The sequence below is a fragment of the Trichophyton rubrum genome, assembly GCF_000151425.1.
Source record: "Trichophyton rubrum CBS 118892 genomic scaffold supercont2.8, whole genome shotgun sequence".
In the NCBI taxonomy this organism is placed as follows: Eukaryota; Fungi; Ascomycota; class Eurotiomycetes; order Onygenales; family Arthrodermataceae; genus Trichophyton; species Trichophyton rubrum.
The window spans coordinates 899,541-918,708 of NW_003456421.1; the positions used below are offsets into that span (position 1 = coordinate 899,541).

General features: G+C 47.1%; 10 protein-coding genes across 11 annotated transcripts; 4 read left to right on the forward strand and 6 right to left on the reverse strand.

Moving 5' to 3' along the window:
* Positions 1-267: 267 nt before the first annotated feature.
* On the forward strand, positions 268-588 carry TERG_12464 (uncharacterized protein; the record flags this gene model as incomplete). The annotated part of the gene is made up of 1 exon (XM_047751418.1): positions 268-588. The coding sequence occupies one exon, from the start codon at positions 268-270 to the stop codon at positions 586-588; it is 321 nt and encodes a 106-aa protein (XP_047607062.1).
* Positions 589-617: 29 nt separating this feature from the next.
* TERG_12465 (uncharacterized protein) lies at positions 618-3,125 on the forward strand (the record flags this gene model as incomplete). Of its 2 annotated transcripts, XM_003232819.2 has the most annotated exons (3): positions 618-818; positions 923-2,089; positions 2,164-3,125. In XM_003232819.2, the coding sequence occupies 3 exons, from the start codon at positions 618-620 to the stop codon at positions 2,572-2,574; spliced, it is 1,779 nt and encodes a 592-aa protein (XP_003232867.2). In that variant the 3' UTR covers positions 2,575-3,125. The 2 variants fall into 2 exon arrangements, with proteins under 2 accessions (XP_003232867.2, XP_047607063.1); XM_047751419.1 differs by having other exon boundaries at positions 923-3,125.
* Positions 3,126-3,373: 248 nt separating this feature from the next.
* TERG_06858 (peptidyl-prolyl cis-trans isomerase, mitochondrial) lies at positions 3,374-4,305 on the forward strand (the record flags this gene model as incomplete). The annotated part of the gene is made up of 4 exons (XM_003232820.2): positions 3,374-3,548; positions 3,717-3,886; positions 3,956-4,062; positions 4,119-4,305. 4 exons carry the CDS (start codon positions 3,374-3,376, stop codon positions 4,303-4,305), a joined length of 639 nt encoding a protein of 212 aa, XP_003232868.2.
* Positions 4,306-5,209: 904 nt separating this feature from the next.
* Positions 5,210-6,178, reverse strand: TERG_06859 (uncharacterized protein; the record flags this gene model as incomplete). The annotated part of the gene is made up of 2 exons (XM_003232821.1): positions 5,210-5,819; positions 5,880-6,178. 2 exons carry the CDS (start codon positions 6,176-6,178, stop codon positions 5,210-5,212), a joined length of 909 nt encoding a protein of 302 aa, XP_003232869.1.
* Positions 6,179-6,653: 475 nt separating this feature from the next.
* On the forward strand, positions 6,654-9,775 carry TERG_06860 (uncharacterized protein; the record flags this gene model as incomplete). Its single annotated transcript, XM_003232822.1, has 2 exons — positions 6,654-6,777; positions 6,840-9,775. 2 exons carry the CDS (start codon positions 6,654-6,656, stop codon positions 9,773-9,775), a joined length of 3,060 nt encoding a protein of 1,019 aa, XP_003232870.1.
* A 443-nt stretch (positions 9,776-10,218) lies between these two features.
* On the reverse strand, positions 10,219-11,085 carry TERG_06861 (RNA polymerase II subunit A domain phosphatase ssu72; the record flags this gene model as incomplete). Its single annotated transcript, XM_003232823.1, has 1 exon — positions 10,219-11,085. One exon carries the CDS (start codon positions 11,083-11,085, stop codon positions 10,219-10,221), a length of 867 nt encoding a protein of 288 aa, XP_003232871.1.
* Positions 11,086-11,832: 747 nt separating this feature from the next.
* TERG_06862 (uncharacterized protein) lies at positions 11,833-13,878 on the reverse strand (the record flags this gene model as incomplete). Its single annotated transcript, XM_003232824.2, has 1 exon — positions 11,833-13,878. Exon 1 carries the CDS (start codon positions 13,708-13,710, stop codon positions 11,833-11,835), a length of 1,878 nt encoding a protein of 625 aa, XP_003232872.1. The 5' UTR covers positions 13,711-13,878.
* A 2,047-nt stretch (positions 13,879-15,925) lies between these two features.
* TERG_12466 (uncharacterized protein) lies at positions 15,926-16,339 on the reverse strand (the record flags this gene model as incomplete). Its single annotated transcript, XM_047751420.1, has 1 exon — positions 15,926-16,339. The coding sequence occupies one exon, from the start codon at positions 16,337-16,339 to the stop codon at positions 15,926-15,928; it is 414 nt and encodes a 137-aa protein (XP_047607064.1).
* An 841-nt stretch (positions 16,340-17,180) lies between these two features.
* On the reverse strand, positions 17,181-18,222 carry TERG_12467 (uncharacterized protein; the record flags this gene model as incomplete). The annotated part of the gene is made up of 3 exons (XM_047751421.1): positions 17,181-17,559; positions 17,623-17,936; positions 17,992-18,222. The coding sequence occupies 3 exons, from the start codon at positions 18,220-18,222 to the stop codon at positions 17,181-17,183; spliced, it is 924 nt and encodes a 307-aa protein (XP_047607065.1).
* A 73-nt stretch (positions 18,223-18,295) lies between these two features.
* Positions 18,296-19,150, reverse strand: TERG_12468 (uncharacterized protein; the record flags this gene model as incomplete). The annotated part of the gene is made up of 4 exons (XM_003232826.2): positions 18,296-18,575; positions 18,632-18,742; positions 18,826-18,931; positions 19,039-19,150. The coding sequence occupies 4 exons, from the start codon at positions 19,148-19,150 to the stop codon at positions 18,296-18,298; spliced, it is 609 nt and encodes a 202-aa protein (XP_003232874.2).
* Between the last annotated feature and the right edge of the window lie 18 nt (positions 19,151-19,168).

Genomic DNA, 19,168 nt, shown 5'->3' on the forward strand with positions numbered 1-19,168 from the left:
CTACGGCTATCACCCGTCTTGTTCCTTGAGCTGAGTACCGACGTCTACGATGAACTGCTCCGACGGCAAGCTGTCGTTGCTGCCTCTCGCCCAGGGCCTCCACGGCCAGAGGTTCCTCCTCACCTACTCCCCCGGCAAGAATATCACAAAAAGCGAAACCAGGCACGCCAAAAGTTGTCTTCCCTGCAGGACCAGCGTTTCAAAGACCTTGCGACAGACGTTTTCTGCGAACTAGAGAGACGGTTCCCACATTTTGCCGGGCCAGAGATGAACAGAAGGGCTAGTCCTGCACCTAGTATGGGTGGGCGCTTTGGTGGCCCACGACCCGACTCCAATGGGCAAGGATACGGATACCCGGGTACACCAAACGGTTCTCGCGGCCCTCCGCCGGGCCCGAGAGGCCCTGGATACCATTCTGGTCCCGGACCAGGTAACCGGTTTCCCCCACGACAAGGCTCTCTCGGAGCTATTTCTGCGACCGGCCTGGGAATAAATAGTGAAGGCATGCCGGACAACTCACCCTATCAAAAGTCCTTCCAGAATAACACAGTTGTGCCCAATAAAGAGTACAATGGTGGAAGACGATGACGCTGACGATGACGATGATCGACGAAGCGATGCCTTTTGCGCTGGATAAAGTGCTTGACCATAGAAGGGACCTGATGACTGGCGCAGGAAGTGCAGAACGTGACAAGAAACTTGCTGACGCCGAGGCCCAAGTATCAGAGCTGCAAAAGAAAGTAGAAGAGCTGGAGTTGATGCACAAAGAGAAAGAAGAAGAAGTCAACCCTCTCAGAAAATCCAACGACAGCTCAAGCGTAGGTTTTTTTTTTTTTTTTTTTTTTTTTTTTTTTTTTTTTTTTTTTTTTTTTTTTTTTTTTCCAATTCTTCTATATAAGTAGATTGCTAATGGAATCCTTAGAGCTGGAAGGCAGAAAAGGCAGAATATGAAGAATTGAAGCGTGAACTAGAAGAGCAGCTGTCTAATACGCATAATCTGAACAATGCAGTCCTCTCTCAACTCGAGGAGGCCCGGGATCGGCAGAAGGACGCAGAGATGGAACTAGAGAAGCTTCGCCAGGAGCAGCAATCTGTTGATGACATCGCTAGCGGTAGCAGATCCCATGGCGGTGATGATGACTGGAAAAGCCGGTTTGAAGATCTCGACCGAGAGCACGAATCCCTCAAAGCGAAGCTCAAGCAACAACAAGAGGTCACTGAGCAAGTACGGCAACAAGCAGCAGCCTTCTTACAAGAAATGCGAGCGCTGTCTGACGGTCACAGCTCAAACTGGGACCGTGAAGAACGTCTTATACGGGACGTACATCGGCTGGAGGCAGAGGTCAAGCACTGGAAGAATCGCTATGCAAAATCAAAAACGCAGTTGCGACATTTACGATCTTCTTCTATCGGGCTACCTGATAACATTCACGACGCGAACACCATAGCAAAAGATAACGCGCTGACCCAGCCTGACGGACTGGTTAAAGACGTACATATCACTAAGTTCCAAATGGCCATCGACGAGCTGTTGCGCATTGCGCGTTCAGACGAGCCGTCCCTCGTGTTGGGTCAGATGAAAGGGGTTGTACTTGCTGTTCGGTATATAACACAAGATATCGACAGTGCTGTTAATGTTAACACAGCTACCGATGACGAGCTGACAAAAATCCGTGCTCGAGCCAAAGCACAGGTGTCAGCCACAGCGAACAATCTGATTACGGCTTCGAAAAACTTCGGAAACTCCAATGGCCTGTCTCCTGTCTCTCTGCTAGATGCAGCTGCATCCCACCTGACTGCTGCTATTGTCGAGCTGGTTCGAAAGGTGAAGATCAGACCCACACCAGAGGACGAGCTTGCTGATGAAGGAGAGGAAGACCAACTTCCTCCCATGCAGTCGCCGGAATATTTCAGTGTGGCTCCCAGCCTGACGAGGTTCAGCGGTAATGAATCCATCTACAGCGCCATCAGCTCTCCGCCATCTCTAAGGTCAAGAACAAACTCCCATTCAATGTCACGAAATAGACTTTCGGGCGCTAAACATGGCTATCCGGGACTATCTCCTGACAAAGACCTAGAAGAGCTTAGGGTAAGTTACACCAATCTATACTCCATATAACACTAGAAGTCACCCTTGATCATGCCTAACACAGTTTTGTATAGCTCCACCTTGAAGATCAGACCAGCTCTCTGGTTCACTCCATACAATCCCTCGTGGCTAGTATCCGCGGGGAGGACTCCGTCTCCGCCATCCAATTGCACATCAACACTATTGCAGACGCAGTCGAGAAGGTCGTCACGTCTACAGAAACAGCCATGGCTAAACCTAACGCCAACCCTGCTTTACGTGACAGAGCAGTCCCTGTCGTTGAGATCCTGGCACGACTTCGCGATAGTTTGCTCGACATACGCACTGAAGTTAGCAAGCTCACTGACGGAACCGAGATTCGTGAACTGAACAGCAGACTTCCACCCATCGCCTTCCAAATTGCCCGGGAGACGAAGGAGCTAGTCCAGCGCATCGATCAGATCGAGTACGCTAGCCAGAACAGCGAGGAAGATGACTTCCGTTAACCGATTTATACACTCAATGCCTACTTCCAACCTACCCATTCACTCTCATCTTGCTCTTCTATCATTCCTATTGATATGATTCTCATCTCACCACCTTACAGACTTACTTCTTTATTTATTTTGCTTCTTACTTGTCCAGCGGAATGACCTGCTTTTTCATTGGCGACTGATTTCTTTTCTCTCTTGCAAACTTCTTCTGGGATCCAGCTCTACGTTTATGTTCGATTCTCTCTTTCGGAGCCACTAGTTGCAATCGCTCTTATATTCCCTTTTTATTATTATTATTATTATTATTTTATCCCCAGCGGGAGACTTACGGGCAACGGTGACGAGATCGGATGGATGTACTTTTATTCTCTCTCAATAGATAGGTATTTCGTATATCCGACTATTATTTTAATGTCAGTTACGGGCAATCATGCTACCTACCTCTTATCTGTTCTCCCTGCATCGCTTTCATGTCTACTAAGGCCGTCCTTCGTAGGTATGAGCTATCGAAACATGCAGAAGAGTTTTTTTCTCTCGTTGGCCTCGTTTCCTCTTTGGGCCTGGCCTCCCATGTGGGTCTCCCGCGCCCCTGAGTCACATGATCCTCTAGTATAAAGAGAAGGAAGGAGCCCCAGAGAAGCAGAAGGAAAGAGCGACCTTTCTCTTCCATTCAAACTTCTTAGTAAGAGACTTTGTATTACTAATTTGTTATTCATTTTTGTATTATATCATCAAAAGCAAACAGTGCAAACACCCCTCCAACCCGCCCCCCCACCCCACCTCTGTTTTTCTGCCACCCGTCGCCGCCATCATGGCCTTTGCTCGTCCTTCTTTTTCTTCTTCCTTCTTGCTCGCTTCCATCCGTCGTCCTCACACTCTCCAATCCATCGCATCTCAACCAAAACTATCCAGGTCGTTTCACAAGACTTCGCCCATCATGTCTAACGTTTACTTCGAGGTCGAGTACACCGACAAGAACAACTCTGGTATGTTGCTGCTGCTGTTGTCCCGCTTTCTGCCCCTCTTTCCTGTGTTTTGTTTACTCTCTTTACCACAAAGGGGCTCCCAGGCGGTGATATTGCATCAATTGGGCAGCAGACAAAGCTATAAATTATACAGCACGCTAACGTTATTGTTTTTCTTGCTCTCTATAGTTCAGTCTGGCCGCATCAACTTCAAGCTCTATGATGATGTTGTGCCAAAGACCACTGCCAACTTCAGGGCCCTCTGCACCGGCGAGAAGGGCTTCGGATACGCTGGCTCTGGTTTCCACCGTATCATCCCAGGCTTCATGATCCAAGGTGGTGACTTCACCCGTGGAAATGTATGTCTCTTGTCATTTTATTGTTTTATATAGTCTGGTGACCAGTGGCTAACGCTGAGTTGTATACAGGGAACCGGTGGAAAGTCCATCTACGGTGAGAAGTTCGCCGATGAGAACTTCAACCGCAAGCACGACCGCCCCGGTCTCTTGTCCATGGCCAACGCCGGCCCCAACACGTGAGTCTCCATTTCCATAATTGCTATCACGTTACTGACGCGTTCTCAACTTTTAGCAACGGCTCTCAATTCTTCATTACCACCGTTGTCACCTCCTGGCTTGATGGAAAGCACGTCGTCTTCGGCGAGGTCGCTGATGACAGCTCTATGGAGATCGTCAAGTGTCTCGAGGCCTGCGGCAGTGCTTCCGGCTCCATCAAGACCAGCCACAAGCCCTGCATCAAGAGCTGCGGTGTCTTGTAAACAATTGCTAGCCTTTTTCTTTTCGCCCGAATAGACACAGCCTTAGCCTTTTGCTGAGAAAAGAAATCGTTATGGCATGATCCTCTATGTGATTCTTTCTTACCGTTGTGGTCCTTGTTTATCTCTACTTTTCATCTCTCTGTTATGAAAAGGCAGTATGGCTCGAAGGGATAGAACAACATGTGGTGGGATATAGCTGGAAAGGATAACCAGATCACGTTTCTTTTTCTCTGTCAAGAAGCTAATTGCCATACCTATTCTTTCTGGATTGCAACATATCAAGGCGGCTGTTTCAGTACGAAGACAAAGCACATAATCATTCGGCATTTTACATTACATACCTACAAATTAAAGAGGAGTATCACTCGCTCTCAATTGTACAATTTCGCATCTCTGCTACTTTCTTGTTTTTTTCGTAGTTTTCTTCATTGCATCGACCTCGGGAGATAGTAGGTGGTGGGGTTTGACTTTTGGATGAACGTTTGCCACTTGAGTTTCCTCTGCACATGGAGAAGATAAAAAGAAAAACATCCCTTCAACGCCGTAATTTCCCCAATGGATGCATTCTAATTTGACCTCATTCTTTATGATACCCGGCGATGAAACATGCCGGCATGCAGTATGACATGTATAATGGCCATACGTCTATTTCTTTGAGTATGGGCATTGCATCAGCACTTGTTTGCGTTCAAATGGGGAAGCCCGAATCCCACAGCGGCGAGTTTTGAGCAAACTCCGCACCACGGAGGTAGAAATCCCTGGGATCGTCATTGACTTTACAACAGAGGCCATGCATGATGGGCTAGTCATCATATGCCTGTTGCGTCTTCGGCTGTACAAGACCCGGAAGCCTTCGGGCATCTCTCGATAAAGACTAAATAAGTATTGTTTGCACTCAAGTTCCTCACTCATCGTCATAATCTGGGCCGGATGCAGCTTCTCCCATCAAAACTCTTTTCCCCGCTGCCTTCAGTACCCCGTTTAATATTTCCCTTGTTTGCTTGCACCCGTCGATCCCAACTGCAAACATGGTCTCGAGATACGACACATGCACTCCCGAATCCATATGCACAATTGATAGCATCTGGTTCTCGTTTTCGGCATCATATTCATCATCTTCCTCATCTTCCTCATCCTTTGGAACAGTTATGTCTGGCATAGGATTTGTATTGGCGACAGTCATATACGGCAACTCGACTTCTTCAGGAGCAGAGATGTCAAGCAGAGGATCGAGGCTCTCTTTTATTCCTCCTATTTGTGCGGATTCAGCCGTTACTGCTGGGGTAGATGCACGGCCGCTCATTCCTACTGTGCAGGCACATAGTAGGCCGGGCATAGGGATACCGGCGTCAACCAAGGCGAGAGTACATGCATTCAGACACGCAGCGAGCAAGGAACCGTCCGAGGAAAGGACCGATACATGAACCGTAATTGTACTGCGTGGGTAGAGATGGGCGTGTATATGTGGTTGAAAGGCATCCCGGAGCGAGTTAGCTAGCTCCGTTGTGGCTTGCCTGTTAATCACCCATTAATTAACCACTAATATACAATTAGAAGACATAGAAATGGCATACCTGTCACCTCCGCCACTGCCAGTAGCACTCTTCTTTTTCCTGTCCACATTCGCAAATCCAGCTAAATTGACAACGACATTTATTACTGCGCCAGCTGCGCCAGCTGTTTCTGAGCGTTTACCCTCCGCGGGCCCATGTACGGTGCAAAGAACCGCAGTATTGCCCATTGATAGGTACGATGAGCCAGAGCTTGCTGGGTTGGTAGATATTTGGGCCTGAAGAAGTCGTAGTTCATTCCATCGTCGTCCGTCTAGTCGCAATCGTGTGAGACGGTAGGTTGTGGACGTGTCAAGAGGCATTTTATTAAACCGGAGATACAGAGGGAGAGTGAAGCATGTATAAAACAGTAGGATTAGCTGAAATGCCTATATTTGCGGTAAGGAGGAGTTATTCAAATTTAAAGGGCTTCAATGTTTTTTTATCTGAAGCTCAGCAATTTGCCTTTTTCGGTGAAAATCATGCCAAGCGACAGATTAGATAAGCCAAGCGCTGTCGGGACTAACAGACCAGGCCCAAGTATGAATTTAATGAAAAGAAAAATGAAAATTGTAGCTGTATATGTATCAATCTCCGGACACATATCTATTTTTAGCCGCGATTAGATCGTTATTCTATGCATCGCGTCTTGAAGTTTCCATGTGTTTGGGTATTGGCGCCTGGAGGCAATTAGGCGGCTCAGTTCACGTGACGACGAGTCGTTTCCGCGTCACTTCATCTCGTTCGAGATTGATCAAGCCTCCATTCGAAAGAGACGACTGAAGTCATGACTAGAAGATGCCGACTCACTGGGAACTGCAGGACACTGACGCGACTACGGAAGATAGTAACGATGATGATCTGGGCTACCCAAGTGTCGCTAGAGTTCCGAGAAAGCGTCGTAGCCCCGTGCCACTCTCTAGTACGTGATGCTATTGTGCATGTAGATGCCATTTGAATGAGACTAATAACAACGGGTTTAAGATGACAAGCCGCAAAAACTACAGAGATCATTACTGGAGTCCCCTGTAACGGCTGGTAGAGAGAATGATTTCATTGATCTGTCAAAGACCACAAGTGAAGGGAGTGACGATGAGTTCAACAATGGCGAGGCTGTGTACAAAGAGTTTAAGAATCGTAAGACTGTCCAGCGTAAAAGATCAGCTGCACAAATGCGCAAACGCCGAAAAATCCAAAGCGACTCTATCGTTGGCCGCCGTGGTACCGGAATTGAAAGCCGCAAACCAGCTCGCTTGCCCCGAGAATATGGTGACCTCAGTTCTGACGATGACATGATGGAAGATACCCTGCCTGACTACTTGAAAAGACGCCGGAATGCCTTTGACAAAAGAAGAGAACAGCTTCTTGAAGCCGGATTAAAGCTACCGCCCGATTTTGATGATGTGCACTTCTCAGATGACGAACAACTCGATTCCCTGATAGAAAAGCCTTCGTTTTCGCATGCAAAGCCGTCACGTAAGTATGAGGATGTCCAACTGCCATATTCTTTAGGTTTGATACCCGCTCCGATCGCTCAGTGGCTCCGGAATTATCAAGTTGAAGGTGTTGGTTTTCTTCATGAGTTATTCGTTTATCAGAAAGGTGGCATTCTTGGTGATGATATGGGCCTAGGCAAGACTGTCCAAGTCATTGCGTTTCTTACCGCTGCATATGGTAAAACCGGCGATGAGAGGGATGCTAAACGAATGCGAAAGATGAGGCGAAAAGGAGAATATGCCTGGTATCCTAGGACTCTAATTGTTTGCCCTGGAACACTTATTCAAAATTGGAGAGACGAGTTTGATCGATGGGGTTGGTGGCATGTGGATGTATATCATGGCGACTCCAAGGATGCTGCTCTCAAATCTGCCGCATCTGGGAGAGCGGAGATCCTTATCACTACATACACCACGTACCGCCTAAATCGAAGCGCAGTTAACATGGTGGAATGGGATTGTGTGATCGCGGATGAATGTCACATAATAAAGGACCGAAAATCAGAAACTGCGAAGGCTATGAATGAGTTGAATGCCTTGTGCAGGATTGGGCTAACTGGAACTGCCATACAGAATAAATATGAAGAACTATGGACCTTACTGAACTGGACAAACCCTGGGCAATTTGGACCTATCTCTACCTGGAAATCTACAATATGTGAACCGTTAAAAGTAGGACAATCCCATGATGCTACAATATATCAGCTGAGCAGAGCGAGGAAGACTGCACGGAAATTGGTGAAGAATCTTCTCCCTGCATTCTTCTTAAGGCGCATGAAGTCGCTTATTGCGGACCAGTTGCCAAAAAAGAGTGATAGGGTTGTCTTTTGCCCCCTTACCGAAACACAGTCCGACGCATACGAGAATTTTCTGGATAGCGACATAGTTGATTATATCAAGAACTCATCTGACTACTGCAGCTGTGGGTCTGGAAAGAAAGCGGGATGGTGTTGTCGGATGTTTTTACCCCAAGAAGGTAAATGGCAGAGCTACGTATTTCCTGCTATTTCAAACCTCCAGAAGATCAGCAACCATCTTGCGATTCTAATACCACAACCAATGGACCCGAAAGACAAGCAAGCAAAAGATTTGGAAATGTTACAAGTTGCTGTCCCGGATCAATGGAGGGAACTATACCGCACCCGGGGATCAATCATGAACTACTCTAATCCTGAATTCTGTGGAAAATGGAAAGTCTTGAAGAAGCTTCTGAAATGGTGGCACGCTAACGGAGATAAAGTCCTGGTATTCTCCCACAACGTCAGGCTACTCAAAATGCTACAGATGCTCTTCAATCACACAAGTTATAACGTGAGCTACTTGGATGGCTCAATGAGCTATGAAGACAGGTCAAACATTGTTAACGCGTTTAATTCGGACCCCCGGCAATTTGTTTTCCTTATATCCACGAAAGCAGGCGGAGTAGGGCTAAACATAACCTCTGCAAATAAGGTCGTTGTTGTTGACCCGAATTGGAACCCTGCTTATGATCTTCAGGCACAAGACCGTGCGTATCGGATTGGCCAACTTAGGGACGTGGAAGTCTTTAGACTTGTTTCTGCCGGCACCATCGAAGAGATAGTATATGCCCGTCAAATATACAAGCAGCAACAGGCAAACATCGGCTACAATGCTAGTACTGAAAGACGTTATTTCAAAGGTGTTCAAGAGAAGAAAGATCAGAAGGGAGAGATTTTTGGTTTAGCAAATCTCTTCGAATACCAGAACAATAATGTTGTTTTAAGAGATATCGTTAACAAAACTAACATAGCTGAAAGCAAGGCTGGCGTACAGGTAATCGATTTCGAGATGGAGAGAGAACAAAGCCAGAGTGATTATGATGGTGGAGATGACAAGCTTAATCTAACCACACCAGATGAAAATGATGACCTCGCAATGAGCCAGCTCGCGGCTTTGGTTCGTGGTGAAGGACTTGCAGAAGAAAACAAGAAGTTTGTACCAATCCTTAAACATGACCCTATACAAGCTATTCTCGCAGGCGCGGGTGTTGAATATACCCATGAGAACACAGAGGTCATTGGTTCTTCCAAAATTGAAGCTCAGCTCAGCCGTCGTGCCGAGTTAGTTAATGATGGCGAGAGGATTGGTGAAGAACAAGTCTTCAGACCGGAATCTAGGGAAGGGAAGCCTGCTAGCATTCTGGTTCGTGGGAAGAATGGACAGTCTGCTACGTTTAAGTACCGACCTCCTCCAGAGGTTATGAAACGTCAATTTTGTAGCATGGCGGCTCGTTATGGTTTCCGGGATGTGACAGAATTTGCACTTACAGTCGAAGGCTTGACTTCAGCACAACGGAGAACCTGGCTAGAGAACTGGTATAAAGAACGCAGAGAGAAGCTACTCGGTGGCGGAATCTTCAAGGATTCTCGAGGTGCTACTAGACCACAGCAGGCTGGGGACTGATATTATCATAGTGGCTAGTTAAACGAAGAACTATAGCTACTAAGCCATGGGAGCGGTTAATGCCTTCGGCACAACATTGATTAGACTAAAGTAGGTCAATTAAGTACCTGACCCATTACTGCCCACATTTCGAAGAATACCGCAGCTTAGCCTTTCCGCTATCAACGTTTACAGTGGAATCAAGACAGGTGCATGGACGGCTTCTTCACCCATGCAAATTATGCCGGACTTGTCAGGCTACTAGTATTAAAAAGAAGGGTTTAAGGATATACTCCGAAGAGTTGAATGAAAAGAGCAAGCGGAGGCTTACTTATTATTGCTTAGAAAACTCAATACCAATACCATCCCATCCATGACTCCACGCTCCCACGGGCGTATAAAACGAAATGCATATTGTTGCCGCCGTTCACCGTAACAAAAACTCCGAAACGGGAACTAATAACTCAAAACCAAGAGAGTGTCCACAAAGCAGGCAGGTTGGGCCATTTCTCCTGCCATTTAGCAAGTATTTCAGGGACTCGTTCGTCAAAGCCTCTCCGGGCATCGCCGGTGCCCTGATCCCATCCATTGGGTCCATTTAGTCGCCGCTCCTTATCAGCCACTTCATTAAGTCTGTTCGCCAAATCCAGTATTCCCTTACTTCCAACTAAGGCTTCTTCATGGTTATCTCTGATATCGACGTTGAAAACGTGAACAGGTCTGTTCAAGGGAGAGCCACGGTTCATGAGATCCTCCACCACAGCGTCCCAGCATCGCTCTTCGCATGTTATGATGACATCGACGACACCTCCTTCAGTTCCAAGGCTACCCTTATCACCCCTCGATACGTGCTCTAAGCGAGGCATTCCAGGGCACCAATCTTGAAATCGTTCAGGACCCCATTTTACGCCCTTATTCCGTTCTAGCATGGGAAGAACTCCGTTATTTCGGTATAATCTTGGATCTTTCGCTTGTAATTCATCATATATTTGCGAATAAGATACGGTATTAAAATTATAAACGTTTGGTTGTGTGATAGAAGGCCCAGGCAGACGAACTAGGGAGCCCGTGCCAAATGAGATGACAGAGTATGATGATGGAGGTGCAGATAGACGATTATGGGCTTCCATGGATCGGTTCTGATTTGCGGCACAAACCGTGCAAAATTTGAGTTTGAAGGAGGTTGATGCAGGATGAGGAGGGGTTGAATTGTTTACTACGGTGCCTTCATTTGGTGCCGACGATATATCAAGCTGCTCCGCAGGCGGTGGAGGGGGTGGTGGAGGCGGAGGAGGATTTATAGTCATAGCCTGGTGCGTGCCTGCGTCCATGTTGAGTGGGAATGACAGTTCAACACTGAGTACTTCTTATACCAGAAAAGCTGTATTATGGCCAAGTAGGTTAGCCAACGCTCAAATACTCATTCAGAAGACGGTAAAATGGCGAATAGAAAACATGGATTGAAATAATAATCAGAGAGTAAGTTGCGTATGATAAGTTATCCTCAAGAGATATAGGACAGCTCCAATAAAGAGATTCATCATAATAAACAAAGCAGCGGAATTGGGAATTGACGACTTGATGACATACCTTAATATGTATATTCCAGTTTGGCACCAGTTGTCATCGTATAGCCGCCGTCTAAGTAACTTTCCTCCGATTCAAAGCTGGCAAGGGTCGCGTTGTTGACTTGAAGTTGGAAATTCAACTTAGCGAGCTTTTTATATAACGATACCCATAACCTGACCTTATGGACGCAGCACGTGATTCGAATTTGGTTCATAGCCCGCTTATATAATGAAGAGGAATTTCTATATTAACGTAGTTCTTTTTTGCATATATTATTTTTATTTACTAGTTACACTACGACAACTCCCCCGAACTTAGCTATTTCGGGGGAACTACATACTGATGTTATATTTCACGTTTATTATATATATATATATATTCCAGTGGAGTAACCCCGATGCTACCTCATCGCTAAAGTGAAAGAAGCCCCAGCATAGTATGCCCCGTTGTGCGCTTAAATAAAAACAACCGAAATAATTGGAGGGTTATCAATTATGTATATAACCGCCTCACAAATCCAAAATCAACAAGTTTTCGGGAGACACAGGACGGGGAGCTTTGGGAGCGGAAGGTGTATCCGGTTTACTCCCTTCCAGGGCCTGCTTCGCTTTAAGACGTTCTAGTTTTCTCTTTCGCAGTTTATCTTTCCTGGCGTGGAACTCGATAAGGTGTTTATTTTTCTGGCGCCAATCGGCAGTTTCCAGGTCGGGGAATTGGAAGGGACAACCGTTAGCTGAGTGGCCCTTTTGGCCACAATAGTTGCATGAGAGCTTCTCACTGTAAATTTCTGGGCTTTTGACCTGTGGTTGAGTGTTTACTGGCTCTTGCCTGGGCTCCAGTCTAGCCTCCATCTTTGACCCAGCCACTGACTCAGGCTTGGCTGGAGCTTTTGTTTTCGATTCAGACGCGGCTTCAGACTGAGGCTTTTGCGCGATCTGGATCTTTTTAACAGCTTGGGTGACCGACTGCAGCTCTTTCGATTCAGGCTGCTCTCGGCCTTCGGCTTTCTTCCTAAAGAATTCAATGCCACTCTTGTGGGCTCTCTGCCATGCAGGGCTGGTCCTTTCCGGGTACTTGTAGAAGCATCCATCCTCTGAATGATGAGGCATTGAACAATATCCGCAAGTGGCCTTCCCTTTTTTATCGATGGGGTCAGCTTGAGAGCCTGACGCATTGACACTATCTGGTTTTGAGCCTGCAGAATGAGGACCATTGGCAACAGAGGAAGTCACGGATGGAGTAGGTTCGGGTTGAGGCTCCTCTTCGTTCGGTCCTCGTGATAAGGCTGGCCTCAGAACCCGTGCAACCATCTTATCGACCGATAGCGTTAACGGCCCATCTTTTGCATTGCGGGCGGCATCGATCTCATTTTGGATCATCTCCCTTGCCCTCTCGGAGACTCGCAGATAAAGCAAGTCTTGAGCCATCCAATCTGGTATAATAAAGCCCAGCTTCCTTATCTTGGAGTAGTACCTGTAGAACGTTGAAATGTAATCAAAATCGTTCTTGGCATTGATGGTCATGAGCTTCTGAATGAGATATCGCCGGTCATCTTCATTCACTAAGCTGCAATATGATTCTATCTGCCTCCAGAGAAGGTACGCTGATCGGTTTGGTGGCTCGAAAATTTCATCCTTGAACTGTGGGCCAATAGACTCGTACATAAAATCGTAGAGCCATTCATTTTGAACCTCCCACAATTTTGGATGAACTTGTGAATCAGGAGGGCAAACCTCCTGTCCATCCTCCAGTATCGGCAGACAGGTTGCCGCTTTTGCCTGCTCGAAGACGCGATCTTTCCAGTCTGGAAATTTCTTTGCCATATGCAGGACTTTGGCGCGCGCCACCAGACTCGCTCGGGAGCGGAAAGCAGTGATTGTATCTTCGACAGGCACCTCAGCATTGATGCTACGATCAATAATCTCCGGGTTGTGGACATAACGAGGAATCTGCGAAATCAACGGCGGCTCATCAACGGGTGGTGGGACTAGCTGGTCCATCCTGGCTTCCATCTGTTGAAACTTTCGTTCCATAGTAGCCAGCATCTCCAATATTTCAGGGATACCGGGCATCTGCTTCCCATCCGCGTCTGTGTTCGCAAATTCCTTTGGTTCCTCCTTCGATACGGCATTATACCCGCTCTTAAAGTCCGTCTCATGGTCATCTTCGTGGTTGGAGTAGACAAAGCCAGCCCCGTGGTTGCTCGGAACCGAACTTCTGGCCGTCGATTCGGCGCCTTCGCTTTGGTTTCCGGATTCATGGCCATTCGGGGTTACGGATTGAGCAGTAGACGAGGCCACAGACGGCGCATGGGAGACTCCGTTGACCTGGGGAGGCGGTGAAATTGGCACATCTGTTGAACCAGTTGCTGAAGGAGACTGGGCCATGTTTAGGAGCTTCCAGAAAACGCGAAGAGAGGGATGGAGGTGGTAATTGGCAACCAACTGCCTTCGAAGAGGTATATGGACTTATATATAGAGAGAAGCAACCTCGCGATCAGCCGCGAGGGAGCAATGAGCTCATGGCCGCGAAACAATCCCGCATAAGAGGAAACATCCAAGCGGCCACAAAAAAAGAATTTCGAGAATTTTTGGGCCAATGAGAGAAGGGGCATGTGACCTCTCTCACCGTCCACTCTATCTCGACGTCTCGGGAAAAGAAAGGAAAAAGAACGTCAAAAAGATATACGTATAGATACGATATATGGGCATATAAAAGAGTCCTGACCGCAAGGTCTTGAGATTTAGAGAGGCTCAGAGATGTCGGTTCTTGACTGGCTGGCAAAGTGGAAAAAGGGGGCTTGTTTCTGGGGTTGTTGGATCCTGGCCCAGAAGCCGTATCCTTCAAGAGAGACCCAGGAACCGTTTCTTCAACCCTCGCGTGGTACAGAGTAATATACTCTATACGACCTGTGAAAGTCCCTTTTAATAAGGGCGTAAGCAAGCATTAATAATCGGGAGTGTCTACTGGTGTGGTCGCTAACCTTTTTACAGCCTCGCACTTTCGATACTACAAGGTTATATATGGGCATAGCGACCAACGATGTAACTACAACTACCATGGCTATTCACAAGCTTTCCCCGGTTAAGCTGCCGCCTCGGTAGTTACATAGTTACCTTTACCCCATATTAAGTACCCCGGGTAACTTTCACTTCAAAGGTAACCGCCAAAGACGTCAATGAAGCTCTACATTGTCACTACCAGGATAACTTTCTATCTTGAAATCAAATTGTCATATTTTGAAGTTATGAAGGCATCAAGCTCGACGGAAGGGTTTTTCCAAGTCCAGCCGTCAATTCAACCCCAAATTCAGGAGGATGCAGTGCTTCGTCGAATCGTGTCTTTGCACCTGCCATCCCCTCTGCCACCGAACCTGGAGAAAGATTTTACTAGATTTTCTAGCCTGGTAATATCCAAGCCAGTTCTTGATTATGCCGCTGAGGCTGAACGTAATCAGCCATACCTGAAACCACTGTCTACTTTTGGTATTGAGAATAAACAGGATCCACTAGTTACTGGCGAAGGATGGCGTGCACTTCTAGAAATCAGTATTAGAGAAAGCCTTGTGGGGCTTGCTCCTGAGCCGGGATTGACTGGCCACGGTACACAGTGGAATACCCGAGTGTCCAAGGGCATCAAAACTCATCTTTGGACTCCAAGTTCGGCAATGGTGACATGCCCAGGTAGCATGACGGATGGTGCTGCAAAACTGCTTAGCAGACACCTTGACAGTAAAAATGGTCGGATATTTGCTGAGGCGCTGAAAAGGCTCACAAGTTGTGACCCAGCTATTGCTTGGACAAGCGGACAGTGGATGACAGAGCGTTCGGGTGGAAGTGACGTGCGCGGCACTGAAACTGTAGCCCGCAAACTTACGCCTGAAGAGATGGAGGAGGACGATGGGGTTGATTCCGTGGGCATGCCACTAGGTCCCTGGCGACTTGATGGGTTTAAATGGTTCTCCTCGGCTACGGATGCAAACATGTCCATTATACTAGCCAAAACGGGGGAGCATTCCATCAGTGCCTTTTACGCACCGTTAAGAAGGCAAGTTAAGGGGAGAAATCCCCGGGAAAGCGAACTAAACGGAGTTCGTATCCAGAGGTTAAAAATCAAGTTTGGCACAAAAGCACTTCCTACTGCGGAATTGGAGATAAAGGGGATGAGAGGCTACCTTGTCGGCAAAGAAGGGCAAGGGGTGAAAGAAATCTCAACTATTCTCAACATCACCAGGACCGGAAACTGCATCGCATCAGTCAGCTATTGGGGGAGGTCATTAGCTATCTGTCGAGCTTATTCTAAAGTAAGAGTGACAAGTGGAAGGCTCCTTCAAGACACGCCATCATACGTGAGAACACTGGCAAGAGACCACGTCAAATATGCAGCAAGCATGCATCTGACATTTTTTATTGTTGCCCTCCTTGGTATCTCTGAAGGCAGAAGCAGTTCTTCCTGCATGGCGGCACAAACAAATATATTGCCTCGAGATAAAAATAGTACCCTTGCATTACTCCGGCTGCTCACACCTATGGCAAAGGCAAGAACTGCGCTCCGTGCTATTAAAGGGGTACGAGCGAGTATGGAGAATCTCGGCGGGATTGGCTACCTTGAAAATGAAGATCCTATCCTAAATATTGCCAGGATATTCCGTGATACTTGCGTCCTCAGCATCTGGGAAGGAACTACGGAGGTCATGGCTGATGACTTAATGCGAGTTGTAAAAGGCAGCGAGGGTCCGGACTGCTTGAACGCCCTGGATAATTGGGTGGCCCATGGCCTAAGGGTAGCCAGGACACACTCATTCAGTGATGAGGCGGTTGTTCTCCAGCAACTATGGGCTGAATTCTTATCATACGTTCGAACAAAGGATAGAGAAGAACTCAATTGGTATGGCAGGAAATGCCTGAAAGTTTTAGAGCGGCTTGTATGCGGTTGTCTGCTCATCGTAGATGCGTCTAGAGATGGTGATGGGGTTGCTAAAGAGATTGCTAGACGTTGGATCCTCAGATATGTCATTTCTTCAACATCATGGACAGATGAAGCGAGCTTGGACAGCCGGATTGTATATGGGGATAGCGCAAGGACGGGAAATGCTCGTTTATAAACCGCCCCCGTTACACTTTTCCAACGCAAATACGTATCTCTATGTTTTAATCAAGAAAGATTTATAGCCTTTACAATGAATGGATAAAGAAGATTGTTTACTTAGATCATCGTAATACCATGTCAAGTATATCCGTCACTCCCCAAAATATATAATCTAGTTTGTAATATATGTTTATTTATGTCCATCTGCCCTAGATCAAGGGAAATCTCAGCGCATCAAAAACTCCCGATTACATCCAAGTAATCTCCGTTCCACTTTAATAATTTTTGGATACCCTAGCCATGCTTAGAGGTGTTTCGAAAATGCTGAATGCAAGAACGAGAAAAGGAAACAGGTGAGGGATGGAGAGAAGAATGGCCCAATATGATGTCGTTAGTCGAGTTGATTCGGTTGCAAGAGACACCGGCTCTGAGGTTGAAGGAGGAAATTAATGTTAGGACGCAAAGATGACATCCTTAACCTAGTTACCGGCATCATGCACATCCAGCTGAAGCCAAAAAAAAAAAAAAGTTGTCGAATGCATGTCTGAACTGAGTAACGAAAGAGTGCGCTCATATCGAGTATACCCGTCGATTAAAGTATGAGCACTGATGAAGGGCCAGAACATGCCATTGCCATTCCAACCCAGAAAAGGGAGAAACCAGTCAGACTCATCCTTTTAGGTTTGATGAAATGAGTTGTCACGCGGGCGATGGGGGATACGCATTGTATCGCCAACAACAGGGGTTAAGGGGAAGTTGAGGGTATCACTCAAGGTTTGGCATCAAAAAGTCCACCCATACCGGGGTTCGGAGTGGGCTTCTGCTGCGCCGTATTGTTGGTTGACATACTCGGCTGGAGAGGAGCCATCATGCCAGAGCCAGCGCCTACACCGGCAGGGTTATTACTTCCATTATGGTTCTTAACAGGATTCCCGAGTAGATCCTCGGAAGGCTGGGGATTGTGCTGTGCATTCCCTGGCGAAGCATCATTACTGTCAAGGTCAAGAAGTGATTCCTGAACCTGGCTGGGTTTTACTGATTTTGGCGCTTGTGGGGGAATATCAAGTTCGTGGTTTACTTTTTGGCCAGGGAGAATCGCAGTGAATGCGAGGATTTGCTCTACAGCCTTAGAAGGGTTATGAGGATCACTAAGATAATGTCAGCCTCACGCGGATACAGAGGAGGGAATTTGGCTCGGAGTTATAGCTTACATGTGGGCATTTATAATCCAGTCAAGGTTCTCTCTTCCTTCTTCAGACCCTCCGGGACCTCCTTGAACGGCACGGAAAAGCTTGGGTCTCCATTCGATGTCTTCATTAGCCCGAGCAGCAGCTTCTTCTCGCTGACGGTCTTCAATCTTAGTCTTCTCTTCGGTTGCAAGGTCCTGGTTCCTCTCTAGCAACGCTTGAACGGTGCTGCGCCAAAGCTTTTGGGACTCGCGGCTTGATTGTTCTTCAAGGGGTCGAGTTAGAGGGGGAGTGTGCTTTGCATGTGTAGCGTTAAAGAGTAGTTCCTTTTGTCCAGTCTGTTCATGGAATTTAGTAAGAGGTACTTGTCTAACGAGATACGAGTCGACATACCGTGACATCCTTTATGAACATTTCTCCGTTCCAGAGACCTGATAGTTCATAGTACACCTCGCCGGTTTCGTCATTTTTGATCGTACCTCCAATGGCATTATATGTCCCGGAGAAGTAACCCCTGGTTTTGAATTCCAGGTCCGCAACAAAATGGTTCTCTGGGCATTTGACATAGCTGTGGTCTCCCAGCTCATATTTCATTTTTCCAAAGAGAATTCCACGGGCATACATGTTTGGCTGGGTTATAATGCTGAAAAGAGAAATTAGAAGATTTTTCGGTTATATTCGGGGGAGAGGCCACTTACTATCGCTCGCCATGGCCTTTCTCCTTTCCCCGATTCAGGAACTCCATGTATGAGATTCCCTCCATCATACTTGCCGCGGAATTGCCCAAGAATCTGCTCCTCGGCTTTAAAGTACCATCGATTCTGATATTATGCTCTGGTGCCATGAAAAAGTAGCTGGATTTGGGTGGGTGGTGTGACGTTTGTTCAGCAATATAATAGCCCTTGGTGCCATCGGGATATTCCCAGTAGCCTGTGAATGTTTCTCCCAGGATAGGATTAAGGGGTTTCTTGACACCGCTGTTTTGGATCTGTCAGCCAGAGTATATTGTTTGTCAAAGGATTTGGAGGCTTACGGAGGTTTGATGTGCCATCCACTGAGGTAGAATTTAACCACGGACACGAACCGTTGGAGGGGATCGTCAATCTCAGGCATCGGTAATAATGTCTCGGGATGGGCCATGAAGCTAAAGAAGTCAGCAATTGGGCCTACCAAATCCTCATCCACCACCACCACGCTCTAACAATGACCACGACACAAGAGACGTACTTTGTAATTCTCTCCAACATTGATCGAGGCTCCAGAAGAAACGTAGGAAGCACAACACGGCTCAGATCAGCCCCAGGCCTCAGCTGAGAGATGATGTGATAGAGTACTGCAAGCAGTGGGGGTATAGCACATTAGCATCGTAACTATTTCATCGCCTGGATGCCTGATTTCCAAAATCAAGGCATCTTCGGCAGAAATTAGACCAAAACTCACTGTTTCCTTGTTCCGGCTCCACGATCTCTTCTTCCCCTCCCGGAGTAGGGGGTCTGCTCGACTCATCTACCGACGAACGGCTGCCTAATTCCAACAAATGCGGGGAGCCCATGGTTAGCGTGGTTCAAGA